Source organism: Branchiostoma floridae, chromosome 18 (assembly GCF_000003815.2).
Source record: "Branchiostoma floridae strain S238N-H82 chromosome 18, Bfl_VNyyK, whole genome shotgun sequence".
In the NCBI taxonomy this organism is placed as follows: Eukaryota; Metazoa; Chordata; class Leptocardii; order Amphioxiformes; family Branchiostomatidae; genus Branchiostoma; species Branchiostoma floridae.
The window spans coordinates 4,976,646-4,993,130 of record NC_049996.1 but is presented as its reverse complement, the minus strand read 5'-3'; the positions used below and the strand labels follow the sequence as shown (position 1 = coordinate 4,993,130).

The following is a 16,485-nucleotide window of genomic DNA, read 5'->3' as shown; positions in this document are numbered from 1 at the left end:
TTTAGCTAGTTAGCTTTTGTCCCATACAAAGGGGGTCAGCATTTCTGCCTTGTAACACTAAAAGGTTTGTTCTTTTTTTCATTCTTAAGTTAGATACTAAGAGTTAAACTTGGCTAGCCAAAGAACACTTCTTGTAAACCAGTAACTATATGAACTGAACAGTCATGTTAACATGCATAATGACTAAGGCTCTTTTGTCTGGAGTAAACTATCCCATTCAAACACTATTTTCTGCAGTCCTTTATGTGATTGTTTAGACCAATTTTGATTGTGACTGGCTGTGAAATTTTGATATCTTTACCAAAACTATGAAGCTGGCCGCTGGAAGCAACACGCCAGTATCCGAACCCCTGTCGTGTTGTTTCCTCTAAACAAATGAACTTTCTTGCCCTTTGAGTGGGTTTTGAGACTAAGTTGGATTGTAACTGACTGTGACATTTAATATCTTTAGAAGTCAAGACCAGAAACCTGACCACTGGAAACAACAGAGAAGCGGTGCAGCTGTTGTAGGTGAACACCTGCTGCAGAACAGGCTATCACGACACCTGTCAGTAAACAGTCTGGCGGCGTCTGTGGAGGATGTGTGGGTCAGGCGCGCTGACTGGCCACACGGCCGAGCAAAGAAAGGTAATTACAATTTTAGATTTGCTGAGAATTGCATCACATGGCTGGGTTAAGACTCCTCAGGCTTGTATGAAAGGTAGTATATACCTATCTCATGCGGCGGCCATGATAGATCTAAAACGAGTTTAATGAGGCAAACAAAAGACTGTCCATCATAATTAGTAGTTCAACCAATGATAGCATGGGAATTAGAAAATTGACCAATAAGAGAATGGCCGTCAAATATTTGCATTATTATGTTTTTATTTTGCATCTCTTAAGGGAAGATGGGACCAGTACGCGAGTCTAAATTTGCTACATATTTCGCTGCATAACACTGGTTATAATACTTATTATTTGATCTTATATTGTGAAAATTTGTGTGGTTTGGGGAAAAACTAAATGGGAGCTGATTTAGAAATAAATTTTGTCTGTTTGCCTCATTGACCTCGTCTTCAATCTATGATGGCCGCCGTGTGAGAAATACATGTACTTATTTTCGTACAACTGTAAACATATTAAAAACACTTAATATAATCAAAACATCTGAGAAATTTCGAGCAGTCCTCGACTGACTTAACTTTATAACGTAACACATCATCATCACATCATTACACATGTGACAGCCATTTACTCATTTAAAAAAGAATTCCTATTGATGAAGAATATTATATTACTTGTAAACGCATTGTCAATGATTTGGCTCCCGACCATGGTACCATTAAGTATCTAATATTATATAGCATCATAACATATTTTGTACTTTGAAATATAAGAAGAAAGCAGGGCTGTGCAGGATTTACAGTATGGAAACAAAGAGAAGCAGCCTGATGGTGAGTTCAGATGTTCTTTCCACACAACATTTTAGGCTCTTCAGGCTTAATCTAAAGTTGGTGTTTCATTTGAATTATACGTTAACAATTTGAGTCAATTATGAGTATGCTATGAGAATGGTAAATATATGTATCTGTCGGCACCCACTTTTAACTAAGCTCCCTGGGTTTGCCATGTATTGCATTGTCTACAATCTCAATCAGTAAGATATCAATATTAGAACCAAAACAAATATCTCTCTCGCTGGTGCAGAAAGCGATATTTTCATGTATTGCTCTCATGTTCAACTCATATATCCGTCTACGTAGGCCAGTTTCTTTAAAATATATTCCAAATGCGAGACCAGATTAATCATACATAACTGTACTGTTATCGATAATGTTTTGTTGTTGCTTTGTATGTAGCCTCTTAGTACTATTGTCTGTATAGCTATTAGTTGTTATTAATTGCCATACATTGTACCCTGTGCGATTGTTGAGCAATAAAATTCATTCATTCATTGAAATACAGGTGAGCTGGGAAAGCTTGTAGAGACGGAGGAGAGGATGGAGGGTGACGTGAAACTGACATATTACGTCATCTTCGCCGCTGCCTGTGGACTACACCTGGCTATTTTGGTCCTGATTTTACAGGTTAGGCAATATGCTTTGTTTCTAGCTATTGGGTGTTTGACTGCCATTACTTGACAAACAAAGCACTGAATGTTTGTGAAGATTAGTCATCCAGGATACATTAAAATTGAAGAAGATTCACTCTTTACTTCTGGATACTTTTTAAAATTTTAACAGACGTTTCCAAAGGTGTCCACCTTTCTTCATCAGTGAAATGAAAATGAAGTTGTACAATTTCTCGGAACAAAGAATACTTCTTATGTTCTGAATAAACAAAACAGGTAACGGCTAAGGTGTTCTAAAATAAACAACACAGTAACTATTGAGGTGTTTTAAATAACGTTCTAAATAAACAAAAGGTAACTGACAAGGTTCTATAATACATTCAAGCAAAGTAAAAATAAACTAACAAGGAAAAAGATAATAGAAATATAATTATCTGTATATATAAAACCATCAATGACTTCAATACATTATTCCAAGCTGGTGTATTACGCCGAACGGCGGTTATACCGGCTATATAGATACAGATACAGAAGCACAAGAAAGCTCAGTCCTTAACCCACCCTTACGGTTTAGCGAAGGACGATGAATGCGTTCGTAAATGACTTCCCTTACCCCTTGCACTGAATGCTAAATTGCAATAATGGTGATGTCTTTTCGAATTGTTGTCAAGTTTGTCAAGTGTTAGAAGCACAGTCATTGTTCCGAGTACGCACGTGCAGTGATAGGAATTGTGGGTAATATTTCAAAGGTAAATGTCCCTGAGACAAACAAAACACGTCTGGGCAAAGCTTCACAATAGTCGAGACGTTAACTGTTTACAAGTTAGGGGCCTTAACCTTTGAAGTATTACCTAGAATTCCTGTCGCTGCACATGGGAACGCTTGATCATGAATTTGCTTGTTGAATCATAAAGTTTGTTTAGGGCAGTTCTAATTGCTGCTGTTTTAAGTTCCATACAATGGTGTTGAGAGTGACTCTGATTATCTAGATTTCACAGTTAGCAATAGTTATAGGTTTATTTGAGGAAACATACATTGGACACATAAACAGAGAAATTCTTCAAAACATACGAACACCGTGAATTTGAAGTACAAGTGTTTTGTAAATGCAACAGGTGTTACAACAGGTGTGTTTGTACTTATCACAGGTGTGCAAGACAGGTGTGACATTGGCCATGGACTTCTGGTTGGCAGACTGGTCAGCTAGCAATGCTGGTGTCAACAATGATGGGCAAAACCATACCGGAGTAGACGTAAACTACACCCACGGAAACAAATCACAGGTATTTATCTTTTCTCTTAGAAATAGGTTTGGTGGTGGCCACACTAAGGATAACGTCACATTTTCAAACCTTGGCCCTGCCGGGCTGTTTGTGGAAACGAAAAAAAATAGAAGTGTATACGTAGAAATACACACAGCTAATAACTATTCTCTCAACGTCTTGTGTACATTGGTGATATTTATATCATACTTTTAGTTCCCGGAAGCTGTCCGGCCGGGCCCCGGTTTGGAAATGTGACGTAGGCCTTAGACTGCGTTTCCAACTGGACTGGAATAAGGGATGAAACCACGGTGGCCGGGCCCCGAAGCCAAATAGTTATGAACTGCCGAAAACTGCGGGATAAACTCTCGGTGTGCTCACAGTTAGCATATGGCCGACTTAAATTCAACCCGGGGTTCGGCCTGGCCCGAAAATACCCCGGAAGAGATAAGGTCTCCTAAAGGGCCACATATAGGGGTCACGACATTGATCTTTTTATGAGCTGCCCTTCATCATTATGATGGCAAAAAAACTACTGTTTTTTTATCCTTTCTCAGCCAATCGACGTTCCGGACACAACAGGGTACTACATTACAGGATACACGGGGTTGTCTGTGGGCGCAATTTTCCTAACTGCTGCTGCTGTGGCTGCTTCTATCCTGACCAGTCTGAGAGGTGCCAGGGTCATGCACGACAGGATGGTACACAACATCGTCAGGGCACCGCTGAGGTAGGCACAGGATGGACTACGAAGGAATAGGTGACGTTGTAGGTAATGTGACAATCTCCAGGATGTTGTTAGTCTTGTGGGACCGCTTTTGTTTGTTTGATCCTTTATTTATTCATGAATGCTCAAATCGGCCTGCAGGCCGCTTTTCACCGCGTAGCGCAGTGGGTCCGTGTTTGCCTCGAGACCGAGACCAAGTGAAAATGAGTACCGTCCCTCGGATAGGACTTTAAATGGAGGTCCCGTGTCTGGGGAGAGCCATACCCCAGTCACGTAAAAGAACCTGCCACATGTGCGATGGTGCAATGTGAGCGGATCAAACCATGCCGGCTAAAGTGGGGTAGGGAATTTCCCGAGCAGCCTCGTAACCCCTGCTTCGCCTATTGAGTCAGTAAAGTCAAGCTTGCCTAAGGTTAGTGAGAAGAGATTCTACTACAGTTATTGCTATGGGCCACAATTCATGATGGTAACATCAGGCCCTACGAACCTGACTTTTAAAAAAAAAAGTCGATATTGGCCCCCGTCCCTTAGTTGAGAGAAAGGTAATTAGTGCACCAAATCGAGGCTGTAGCTGTTGCCCCCTGCTTATAAGCCTGTATACACATGCCATTTTTGTGCTAAATGTCACCCCTCTGAAGTGAAATACTGCGTAACATATGTCCATTCTAAACACAAGTTTCCAATCAAAGTAAGTGAAACAAGTGGCAAGTAGATGAAAAGGTGTGTCTTGGCATAATTATAATATTCATTTCAACTTGTCTCAGGTTCTTTGACACAACCCCTACCGGCCGTATACTGAACCGCATGGCAGGAGACCAAGGCACCCTCGACAATGTGAGTTAGCTCCATAACTGTCTGTATACGTATGCTACAATATGGATTCTACCATTATCATTAGTTAAAAGCTAGAATTGAATTAGAATTGAATTGAATTACAAGATAATCACTGTCATTTTTTTCATTTTTCCTTTTTTTAGTTTGTATGAATATGGGATGAAACACTGTTATGTTGAGATCTTACAATGCACGCGATTCTTGTATAAATTATTTTTTCGATCTTTATATAACCTTGATACATCTTCGGCGTAAGCAGTTTTTCCAAGATTTTTAGTACTACACACACAAACAAAATACAATTCAACAGTCCATAATCACTTTCAAAGCAGTCAACATAATATTAGTCAACCTTCTCATTGTCAATAGTTACATACTGTCTCGTCGCGCCATGTCCCTTTACATATTGTGCAGTTGCATTTTGTCTGTTCCTATCCCTGAGTAGAACCTACCCGGAGAAATGGGATACTTCCTTAGTGCTGGTTTGAAGGTTGTGTCAGCCATCATTGCTGTTGCCGTGATCACCCCGTACTTCCTCATCGGAATGATTCCCATCATCGTATTCTACTACTTCATGCAGAAGTTCTATCGTGCTACAGCCAGGTTTGTTCCTTTGTTTCATTCTTTATTTTACAATACAGGCTAACAGACTCCGTCTATAAGCTTTACATACAGTGTACCAGCTTTGTAAAGAAATCACGTTGACACTAACTAACATATTTTCACCTTGTGCCATACTACCGGCACATAAATCAAAAGCGTATATACATCATGGTTACTGGTGCTGTATTGTTAAATCTATTTTAATAAGTTTAAATTCGTCTGGTTTTCTCATGGCACTCAGTGGAATTATGAGAGTTGATGTTTCTTGTAGAGCCAACATTGTACCACGGTCTGATTAAAAAGAAACATTACATGTTGTCTCAAAACCTCAATAACAATGTTTTTATTTATAATGCTAAACTTTCTTCCAACATAAAGGTACACACGGATCAAATTTTCAACGACCACTGTCGCCTTCTTAAGGATCACTACTGAAGACCAATCACTTTAGTACGTAAACTCGCGAGAGTTGCAATAGACACATTCATTTAACTTATCAACAGTCGTGTTCTTTCGAATACGTGACGTTAGCAATCGGTCAAACGTGCCTGGAAGTTTATAACGCCCACCGTCTCTGTTCAGTGATGTCTTGAGTGCCCTGGTGTATGTGGCCTCCTTGGTACCACTTACAAGGTAATTCTTTTCAGTGTCCAGTACTCTGACATTGTTCAGTGAAACATAATGGCCCGTCAATTCAATGTGGATGTGTTGGGAGACTTCCGACGACAACAAACTGGGGCGTTTGTGTTCAAGGAATCTAGTTCTCAGTGTCTCACCAACGTAGGATTCTTCACAAGTCCGATTTCTTGTGCTTCCCTGGAACGGAATTTGATCCGTATATACCTTTGTGTCAGAAGAAAGTTTAGCATTGTACTATAGCTGTAATTACTACCAACACAGAGGAGTTTCCATCATAAGACTTAGTATAATTTGCAATAAAGACCTTAATTCTATCACAGAGAACTACAGAGGATTGAGAACATCAAGAACTCCCCGGTGTATAGCCAGCTGTCAGAATCCTTTGGAGGACTTTCTACTATACGAGCTTACAGGTAAGTTTTGTTTCCTTTAATGGTCACCACGTAGCAAGACAATAAGATCTTTTCAAGGTGTGACACGAATGCCACTCTAAGGTTACGGGTTACATTGTAACTATAACAGCAACTCTTAACCTAGAAACATCATGACTGAGACCAACTCAATTGTTCACTGAAAAGCTTTCCTGTAGTTGTACCTCAGAGTCATTTATATGCAATTATGCATATTAACATGAATACTATCTTTTTACTTTGTTGAATACTAGTAATATTACCACAGAGATCATAATTAATGCCTACATAATCTGTTCAGCTGCAGTTTGGCATTATGATCCTTCTGAATATATTAATACTACAAAAAACACGAATGCTAAAAGTATCTCACTAAAGAAGATATGGACACTCCAACTAATTTTACTGACATGCATCAGAAATTTGTTCTTTGCAATGCTTTGCCTGGTGCTTTCTGTTGTTGCCTTCGTTATCAAGAAAAAACATAACCACTTTAGGTTGATTTAAGAATTTTTTTCTTTAAATAACAGAGCAGAAGAGAGATTCATGGATGAGATGATGACGAGAATAAACACGGCCTTTACCCCGGCTATGTACATGATGGGGGTGGAGTGCTGGGTAGCTGTGCGACTGGTAAGTCATCACTTTTGATAAAATTTTCTTAGTTAATAGAAATTTCATCAATCAGTGACTAGTTTTTAAAGTGACTAGTTTTTAAATTTTCGATGGAGATCATTCCATCTTGATCACGGAGTGACACAGTTATCGCGAGTGTTGCGAGATGTACGTCAAGAATTGCTTGAATCGTCTGCCCCTTCTCCCCGCCTTCTTGCGGAGAAGGGGTAAGTAGGACTTAAGCACCCCCAGCCATCGTTGCAGTTCAGCTTCTCACCTTCCAACTGGATGTGAACTGCTTCTTAACCATTGCGAATTCTTAAAGCTAGTAGCATCTTGTATTTTTCATCTGGATCAAAATAGTGATTTTATCATACATGCAATTTGGATAGATATTATCAAATCCTGGATATCTCAAACGGACACATCTTTAGAATGCGGTAATAGGTCTACTAAATAATAATCTTAAAGAACATTGAGATCGTAATCGTTGTTGTATTATCCTTATCCGTGACCGGGTATCTGCAATGCCGTTTCTGCACGTTCTGCCAGGAGGAGCTATTTATGAAAGTGAGAACTCCGCATTTCTGATGGCCTTGTGATAAATGCATAAAGGTAGTATCTTACAGCACTTGGGGCACCGGTGCGGCACTGCGGGATTTGAAAGATACTGAGCGAATTTTAGAGATGAAGAAATAATTTTCTTACGTTTTGTACGTATATTCTGTTGCCTTCAAGGCTTTTAAGTATTACTGAATATCTAAGATATAAAATAAAACACAACAGTGCCGCAGTAAACGAGCCTCACAGTGCCACACCGGTGTCTCAGGTGCAGTGAGATACCACCTTTACGATAATTGCAAACTTTCCAGGTGTGTGCGGGTGCTGTTATAATTTTTGTTGCGGGCCTGTCGTCTGTAGTCGCGGGGCTACATGGACTGGTGTCACCTGCATGGGTCGGACTCGCTATATCATACGCCATCAGGGTATGTATGTTCTATAAATGACATTTTATTATTTGTTTATTTCTCTTTCAGTTTTCTGTTTATTCCAGCAAAGTGACTTATCATTGATTGACGAATACTAGTTCTGTGAACAGTTTTATCATGTTCTTATAAAAACTGGATCTTGTGTGGCGTAACGCTAGTAGAGCGGTCCGCTCAGAATCTAGAGGTCCCGAGTTCGATGCCCGTCGTGCGCTTGGGAAAGACCTTCCTCACTTCGCCCAGGTGTAAAAATGAGTACCTGACTTTGGTCATATGTAGGGAGTGACTTGCTGTAGGGTTTGTTACATTATATTGCTTTTTCAAAATCATCAACTGTCACAAATAAATTATTTAATTAAACATCATGGACGTCACTCCACCGTCATGGAAATTCGTGTAAATTGCCTTACTCAAGTGCACAACGTCGAGGGCATGGCGAGTATCAAATTCGGGACCTCTAGGTCCCAAGCCTAAGACTTTACTAGTTGCGCAACGTAACACACGACGCCACTGTCTAAAGCCAAGTTAACTGTATGTGTAATAATTTTATTGTCTTTTCCAGATGCAGTTAGAGCTGTTCTTAACGGTAAATAGCTTTGCTAAGGTTGAAACATGCATGACGAGTGTTGAGAGGGTGGACACCTACTCAAAAGTACCGGGAGAGATTTACCAACAGAAATCAGGTCAGCATATGCCTACTCTTTCTGTCTTTCTCTATTAGAATCCCAAGAAAACATATGAATGGGTAACTAGGATGGCAACTAGTTGAGACCACATATACATACTCAGTTCAAATATTTAAAAAAGTTCAAGAATCAAATGATAAGAAGAGTTAGTAGTATTGAATATTCAGTCGAATAAAATAGTTATACACTCAAAGACAGGGACAGTTGGAGCATGTATTAGAAGCTGATAGTTTACAACTAGATGGAAACAGTGACAAAGTTGGAATTGCTTCTTTCAGTAGATGCCACATTCGTATCAGTATCAGTAGAGGTTGCCGACTCTACAAGCAGTGGTTGGTGGGGTAGAGTGTGACCTTTTTTTCATAATTATGCTCTATTTTGTGCATGGCGGGGAGTGCTGACGGAAAACAGGGCGTATAATGGAAAGGTCACAATCTAATCCACCAACCTCATTTTGGAGAATAATTTTGTCTGTTTGATCTGTTTGGTTCACTGGAATGATTAAACGATTTTGATGTAAGGGAGATTCAACCCATGGGGGCTCACAGCAAACATGGCTAGCACTGCAAGAAAGTTGGGATTTACCTTAACCGAATCGACCATATCCCACAGGTAACACCATCCCGCCCGAGGAATGGCCGGCGTCCGGCACAGTTCAGTTGGACAGCTTGTCTGCCCGGTATGACCGGACTCTGGACCCTGTCCTCACCACGGTAACGGCTAACATCAGGGCAGGGGAGAAGGTATGGATCATAGGATATATGAGAATTCTTGTACACAACCAAAATTGAACTTACTTGCTGACGTTTCGATGTCAGCAAGTAAGTTCAATATTGGTTGTGTACAAGAATTCTTATATATCCTATATTCTACCATCCTGATGAAATTATTTTCGGAGGTATGGATCATGTTCTTCATTTGTCTTTTTATTTAATTTTACCATCAAAATCACACTGAAATGTGCAAACAAAACAGATGATTGCTTACTTCTGCCTGTTATCTCCCCGTAGAGTATTTTTCAGTTTATTGAGATACAATTTAGCCCCTATCGGCGCTAATCTAAAAGGTATATGTAATCATAATAAAAGGACGAATGCACAAACAGAAATTATATGTTAACATAAGTGTATGATAGACATTACAGTCAACAGCAAACTTAAAATCCAGAATTGAAAATCAAGAATTAAGAAATGAGGTCATTGCAGTATATACAATATTTGCCAGACTTAAAATCATTAGGTTGCATGTAATTGATCTTTTATGGCTTCAAACCATTTTACATCGGATGAAGTGTTTAATTCACTAGATAACACATTCCGCAACATTGTCATTTTACTGAGTCCATGTTTGTCACTTTTTAGATTATTATTATGCAAATCCAATACTGATGGTCTGGTAGCATAATATACTTCACAGACAAGGGGCAAGTATCCCCTAATGGATCTACTATTGCAGTCTCTGGTATGATTTATTACACTAAAGGTTGTCTTGTATAGCTTTGAAACGCATTGACTTCTTAGATGGTCCACTCAGGTCGGCATCTGTGGCAGGACAGGCAGTGGGAAATCTTCCCTCACTCTGGCTCTCTTCAGGATGATTGACATGTTTGAAGGTAAGGTTTGCACTTTGTTCTTTACATTCATCGTTCGTCATCAAGTTCTAGATCTTTGAGCTGAACAATGTATGACTGGATCTGCCCTTGGTGCTGAACACTGCAAATACGCTAACAAGTGGATCTGCCTGTGGTGTTGAACACTAAACATGCATGGATGAGTAAAAATGTCTTTTGGCTAAAAACTAAGTATAATAAAGATGATTACGATTATGAGTATACGTAAGAAAATAGTTATATACTTGGTGCAGACCCCATATCATACATAAATGCACATCTCTGCCCTTGGTTCCGAACAAAAGGCATGGGTTAAAAAGTAGATGGGTGCACGGGTCCCGTTCTTCTCGCTAATGTGCAACTTTTGTTAATTTGGATATCTGGATAACTGACACTATGTTATGCTGCTTGTTATTTGCTATCTACTGTGTTTTCTTTCTCCAGGTGTAATATCCATAGATGGAGTGGACATCAGTCGTGTGCCCTTGACCTTGCTAAGGTCACGTCTGTCAATCATCCCTCAGGACCCCGTGCTGTTCAGCGGCACAATCAGGTCAGTGCCTGTTAAATACAGCACAACACATTTCACCCTCCCTATCATATGAGAGGTTCAATAATCAATGCCTGTTATAAACAGATCATATAACCATCTGACTATGTTAAACCTGTTCAAGTAACCAGCTCTACATAAGGACCTCGTCTGTATAAGTACCACTAAGCCATAGACGGAAAGTAAAACATGTGTTAGTGTATGGCCACCTCTGCATACGGGCTACCTGGTCATTGATATACAGTCGACCTGTTAAGGTCTACATTACAGCCACCCGGCCATTGATATACAGTCAACACTGAACAAGTGCCCAGTATAGTAATTACGTAGCCAGTGGTATGCAGTCAATCTGGTACTAATATAATGACTACCTCCGCAAAAGAACTGCCACCCTTGTGGCTTCTTAAATATGGGTTCGGCCGCGTAGCACAGTGGTAGCATATTCGGCCCGTGACCGAGAGGTCGCCGGTTCGAATCCGCCTGCCGTGTTGCCGGTCTTGTGCCTTTGGGAAATGCACTTTACACGACTTTCCTCACTTTACTCAAGTGAAAAATGAGTCGTCCCTCGGATAGGACGGGAAATGGAGGTCCCGTGTATGGGTGAGTCATACCCCATGCACGTTAAAGAACCCCCACACGTGCGATGGTGCGGTGTGCATTGGTGCAAACCCTTCTGTCGGGAGTTGGTGATTCACTTCAAATCACCCGGATAGAGGCCTGGCGAACCTCTGTCTCGTATCAGCCACATGGTGAATTACGTCATTCACCCGGACGGGAGACATGGCGCATCCCCGTCTTGTAATTAGCCATACGAAAGGGTATGTCACCCCGTAAGGGGCGGTATAACCCCGTCGTGTGTAAACATGTGCGAACATGTTTGATCACGTCGACCGATGATGATGATGGGTTCACTCACTCATTTGTCTTCTTGCACGTTGAGCTGGCTACTTGCACTAATTACACAAGTCATGAACTTATACACTGTCGAAGCCAGCAACGGGTAATGTTTCCCTTCCCTGCTTGTTTTAGGTTTAACCTTGACCCAGAGGAAAACAGTGATGATGAGGAGTTATGGAAAGCTCTGGAGATCGCACAGCTCAAGACTGTTGTAACGGACATGCCCAGCAAACTCGGTAAGTGGCTAGTGTCATCGTAAGCTTACTACATCATACAGGACTCTATGTTACTAAATATTTCCTACAGTACAGTTATTATGATACATTACTACTGATGTTGTTAAGTTCATCTATATGGTCTGTATCACTGCACTTCGGCAAAACAAACCAATTTACACTGACCGACCTGCCACATACATCCTCTGCAGATCTATTCATAAGCTTTACACATCGTTTGAAGCTCACGAAGATTGTACCTACTGTATATGTTAGGAACATCTAACACTAGTTCACCTTTATTCGCAAGGTAACCTATATTCGTTGTGTTTACCAACACGGTATTAAGAGATATCAACTGGACGGACGGTGGTTTCCAGTTGTAATATGTTCAAAATACTGTACTTTGACACTCTTGTCTGTTGACTTGATATCCCTAAATACCCACCTCTGACAGCAACGGATATAGGTCACCCCGCGAATAAAGGTGAACTAGCGTTACTTCAAGTCAGTATATTCCCAGTAACTGTGCAAGATTGATTTTTCCAGAGGTGTTGAAACTTAAGTCTTCTTTTTCTGCTAGATGAGATGGTAACAGAAGGTGGAGAAAACTTCAGCGTTGGCCAGAGACAGGTAGGTTGACCAGCTTTTCTACGGTTTTCTAAGTAGCCATTATAGCCGCGTAGAACGTTCCAGTACATGGGACCCCGCCTTGCAACACAAAGGACAATAGTTTTTCCTATGGTGTTGTCTGACCATAGGAAGTATGCTAACTTGATTTGCATTTGTGTAACCTTTTGCATGCGATCCTAACGATTTAGTGGTTAAACCAGTTTTTCTAGTTAGCTGTACTGGTATTGAATTGTTCTGACTAGTTCATTCTTTCAAAGCTGAAGAAAAGTGATAGATGTCACTCGAAACGTCCGGAAATAAATATCCGTTTTTATCCAGTTGTAGAGATTGAATTGTATTTGAATATTGCTTACCTGGATGTCTAACCTTCATAAACGTACCTAAGTAGCCATTGTGTTTTTTTCTCATTTGTTTTAGGTCCAAGTACGTAACATGCAAGTTATTCATGTAGTTGCTTACTTACTAGATTAGGTCATGTTGATTGCAAAAACAAATATTGGAAAACGTATACTAATGTCATAGAATACCATCGGCAATTCCAAGGTGACAAAAAATATGAAAGACAATTCTTCCTTACCACTTGAATTTCATAATGAAGGCAGCTTTTTATATAACTTTTCATTTCGCACGCTCGCATCTGTTTTCGACCTCCCGGAGGATGTCATCGATTGAATAAAATTAACATGGCCTTACTGCATTAAGAATCGGATCAGAAACTACCAATGTCATGTATCTTCTATCCATAGCTCTTTTGTCTAGCCCGAGCGTTTGTCCGGAAATCCCGGATCCTCATCATGGACGAGGCCACAGCTTCTGTTGACATGGAAACGGTAAGGGGTCAAGGGTACAGGTCAGGTTCAAGCTAAGATACTATAAGGTAAAGACATGAGTATGCATTTCAAAAGAAATAAATGATTGCAGTGCTTGCTCGGATTTAACTAGTTTTAAAAAGTAGTAAATATCCATCATGCAAAGTGCGTCAATGAGAATATATCATAGTACTTGATTATCTCTGGCTTACATAATCTTGATGTTTAGTGTTGACACATGCTTATTAAATAATTTTCTTCTCCAGGACGCTGTTCTGCAGGAAGTTATAAAAGTAGCATTTGGAGACAGAACAGTTATAACTGTCGCTGTAAGTGTTTTCTATTCATACTTTCATGGTTCCGCAAATTTAGGATTTTTTTCTAATGTCATCAATTTTCCTTAGTTTGTCTTCTCAAATAATTTCGACGTGGCGGATGTTGCCAAGTATGTTGAGTGTTTGCCTTGCGCTCGAGGTAAGTCGTGAGCTTGATCCCCAGCTTATTCGACGTCATATTAAAGCTGCGCGGCACTGACTTAATTTTCTGTATGTAATAGGTCTTGTAAGTATGAGTATTACCGAATTCTACTGAATGTACTTATTATTTGTTTTTAAACTTAGTCTAATAATGTTTTTCAAAAAGCAAAATTACAAGTGCGGTAAGAGAGGTGGACTGCTAATCTGTTAACATTTTCCACTGGCCTATGTACTTCAGTATTACGTATTCCACAGGCCTACGTATTTTGCTATTGGGGAAAGCATGAATATGTAACAATCTTATGCACGCTTCAACCTGCAGCACCGGATAGCGACCATCCTGAACTCTGACCGGATCCTGGTTCTGGACCAGGGGAAACTTGTGGAGAACGACTCACCAGACAACCTACTGAAGAAACCAGACGGACTGTTCACTACCATGGTCAAGGCTAACAAGTAACGACTCACCAGACAACCTGCTGAAGAAACCAGACGGACTGTTCACTGCCATGGTCAAGGCTAACAAGTAACGACTCACCAGACAACCTGCTCAAGAAACCAGACGGACTGTTCACTGCCATGGTCAAGGCTAACAAGTAACCTCTCTAATAAGACGACCACGCCCATGAAACTGCAACCTAGCTGTAAAATGCCAACCGTTCTAGTTGACATTCAGTTTAGATAAGGCCATGTTGATTTGATTATATAGATGACGTCCGCGCGTGCATCATGTAGGCCCACTTTTAACGAAAAACAATTTTCAACCATACTGTAAATCGTACAAAACAGGTACAGAAATAGCTGTTGTCTACAAAACGATAATGGAAAAAAAAAACGTTATATGCCAAAGACTACAAGTTAATTCAAAAGATAAATACCCTTCTGACCACTTGGACTTCAATATGAATGCAAATTTGGGGGGGGGGCACTTTATTTTATTCGCACGCTCGCATCAGCGTTGGGTTTCTCAGAGGATGACATCCATATAATGAAATCAACGTTGCCTCAATTATACATTCAGACATATGCTCAACCTCTGTGTGGGTAGACATATACCGAAGATTCCGTAAATATTCTTGGCTAAGGCTAAAAGGTAATGGTATCAAGCTATACATTTACGTGTTGGCTTAAGAAAACATCAACTATCGACGGCTTACCAGTGAAACGTATACTCAGGGAATATACTTCAAGCGTCTATGTTAATCTAAATAAGAAAGCAGAATTTCTAGACTTCTGTTTGGTACTATGATGATAAAGGCTAGAAAAGAAATTGAGGAACTCTACAGTCTACTGTGCGGCAGCCGACCAATGGTAAACAAATGAAGACCAAGATTTCATCAGTTTAAATACAAGTACAACAACATTTTTGTGACTAAATTCCTGATTTCATATTCCATGATTATACGACGTATAAAGACGTCCATACACATAACGAAACTCCAGCCATCAGACGGGGGGCGTTATCAACTTCCTGGCAAGTATCCGTAAGATCATGTTTAAGTTAATGATATCACACGTCTATAACTGTCACAAAATTTACATTGATTGGTCATGATTGATACAGACATGAAATCAAACCCAATAGCAATCGTTTTAAATTAGAAGAAGCGCTAGTTCATTTTATGTTTATTTCACGAGTGGAGACACCGGTGTCACCTCCAAAAAGAGGATGATCGGAACTGAACTGAACTTATTTCATTATTAAATACTATCACAATTCCATGTATACCTGCACTTAGCCTTAGGGCATGAATTTGCAATAAAGATTACTGTCAAGAAAGATACTGCAAAAGGCAACAGTGATCGTTAAAATTTGATCCGAATACTGTTAGAAGAAAGTTTACAATTTCGATATTTTAATTTCGTAACGTTATATATTAATAAACGTTGTAAAATTGTCGTGCAATAAAATTATTAATAAAGTGAAAAATTGAATGTAGAAGGAAGCGGGTGATTTTGTCAATGCCCTGGTCAGGAAACTATAAATATTATTCATGACCTCTACATAATAATAATAATAATAATAATAAACTGTTCTTAGTTATAGATAGTCTGATTGTCATCGATAACCAAATCAGTGTACGTCTTTGAACAATTCCTCCCATCGTCTTCTGTTTGCTGCTGTTTCCCTTGGATATCTTAACACATGAGTCTCAAGTCTAATGTTCTGGTTAAGATGTAGTTTACAGTCGTCTACCAGACTACTGAGGAGGCCTTCACGTGGCCTTCCTAGCCTTGGTTTGAGCCTCTTACTAAACGCGACGTTGAGGACCTTTTGTGGCGGCGAGTCCAGTGGCATACGGAGAATGTGGCCGAAGAGGAACCATCTACTACGGTGGACTGCATTTTGTAATGGTGATGCTTGGTACTTGCTGTACAGCTTGCTGTTACTAATGTGGTTGGGGTGGAAGTGACGTTTTTTTTTTACATAGGGGGTAAAAAAACAATATTTCCAATGAAAATTATATTGTACATATTTGC

General features: G+C 40.0%; 1 protein-coding gene across 2 annotated transcripts in view; it reads left to right on the top strand.

Moving 5' to 3' along the window:
• The window catches only part of LOC118405282 (ATP-binding cassette sub-family C member 9-like), a 54,710-nt gene extending 38,919 nt beyond the window's left edge, over positions 1-15,791 (top strand). The window contains exons 24-43 of one of the 2 annotated variants that reach the window (XR_004829871.1): positions 452-627; positions 1,380-1,436; positions 1,948-2,069; positions 3,202-3,336; positions 3,873-4,045; positions 4,807-4,876; positions 5,322-5,479; positions 6,439-6,531; positions 7,059-7,161; positions 8,016-8,129; positions 8,692-8,812; positions 9,425-9,558; positions 10,349-10,427; positions 10,869-10,977; positions 12,004-12,107; positions 12,670-12,719; positions 13,466-13,549; positions 13,795-13,857; positions 14,327-14,522; positions 14,593-15,791. Coding sequence is in view for 1 of the 2 variants with exons in the window: in XM_035804702.1 (XP_035660595.1) it covers positions 452-627; positions 1,380-1,436; positions 1,948-2,069; positions 3,202-3,336; positions 3,873-4,045; positions 4,807-4,876; positions 5,322-5,479; positions 6,439-6,531; positions 7,059-7,161; positions 8,016-8,129; positions 8,692-8,812; positions 9,425-9,558; positions 10,349-10,427; positions 10,869-10,977; positions 12,004-12,107; positions 12,670-12,719; positions 13,466-13,549; positions 13,795-13,857; positions 14,327-14,464 (2,083 nt within the window). In the remaining variant the exon portion in view is untranslated. Of the gene's footprint in view, positions 1-451; positions 628-1,379; positions 1,437-1,947; positions 2,070-3,201; positions 3,337-3,872; positions 4,046-4,806; positions 4,877-5,321; positions 5,480-6,438; positions 6,532-7,058; positions 7,162-8,015; positions 8,130-8,691; positions 8,813-9,424; positions 9,559-10,348; positions 10,428-10,868; positions 10,978-12,003; positions 12,108-12,669; positions 12,720-13,465; positions 13,550-13,794; positions 13,858-14,326 lie in introns of both variants that reach the window. The other variant, XM_035804702.1, reaches the window with a different exon arrangement.
• The last annotated feature ends 694 nt before the right edge of the window (positions 15,792-16,485 follow it).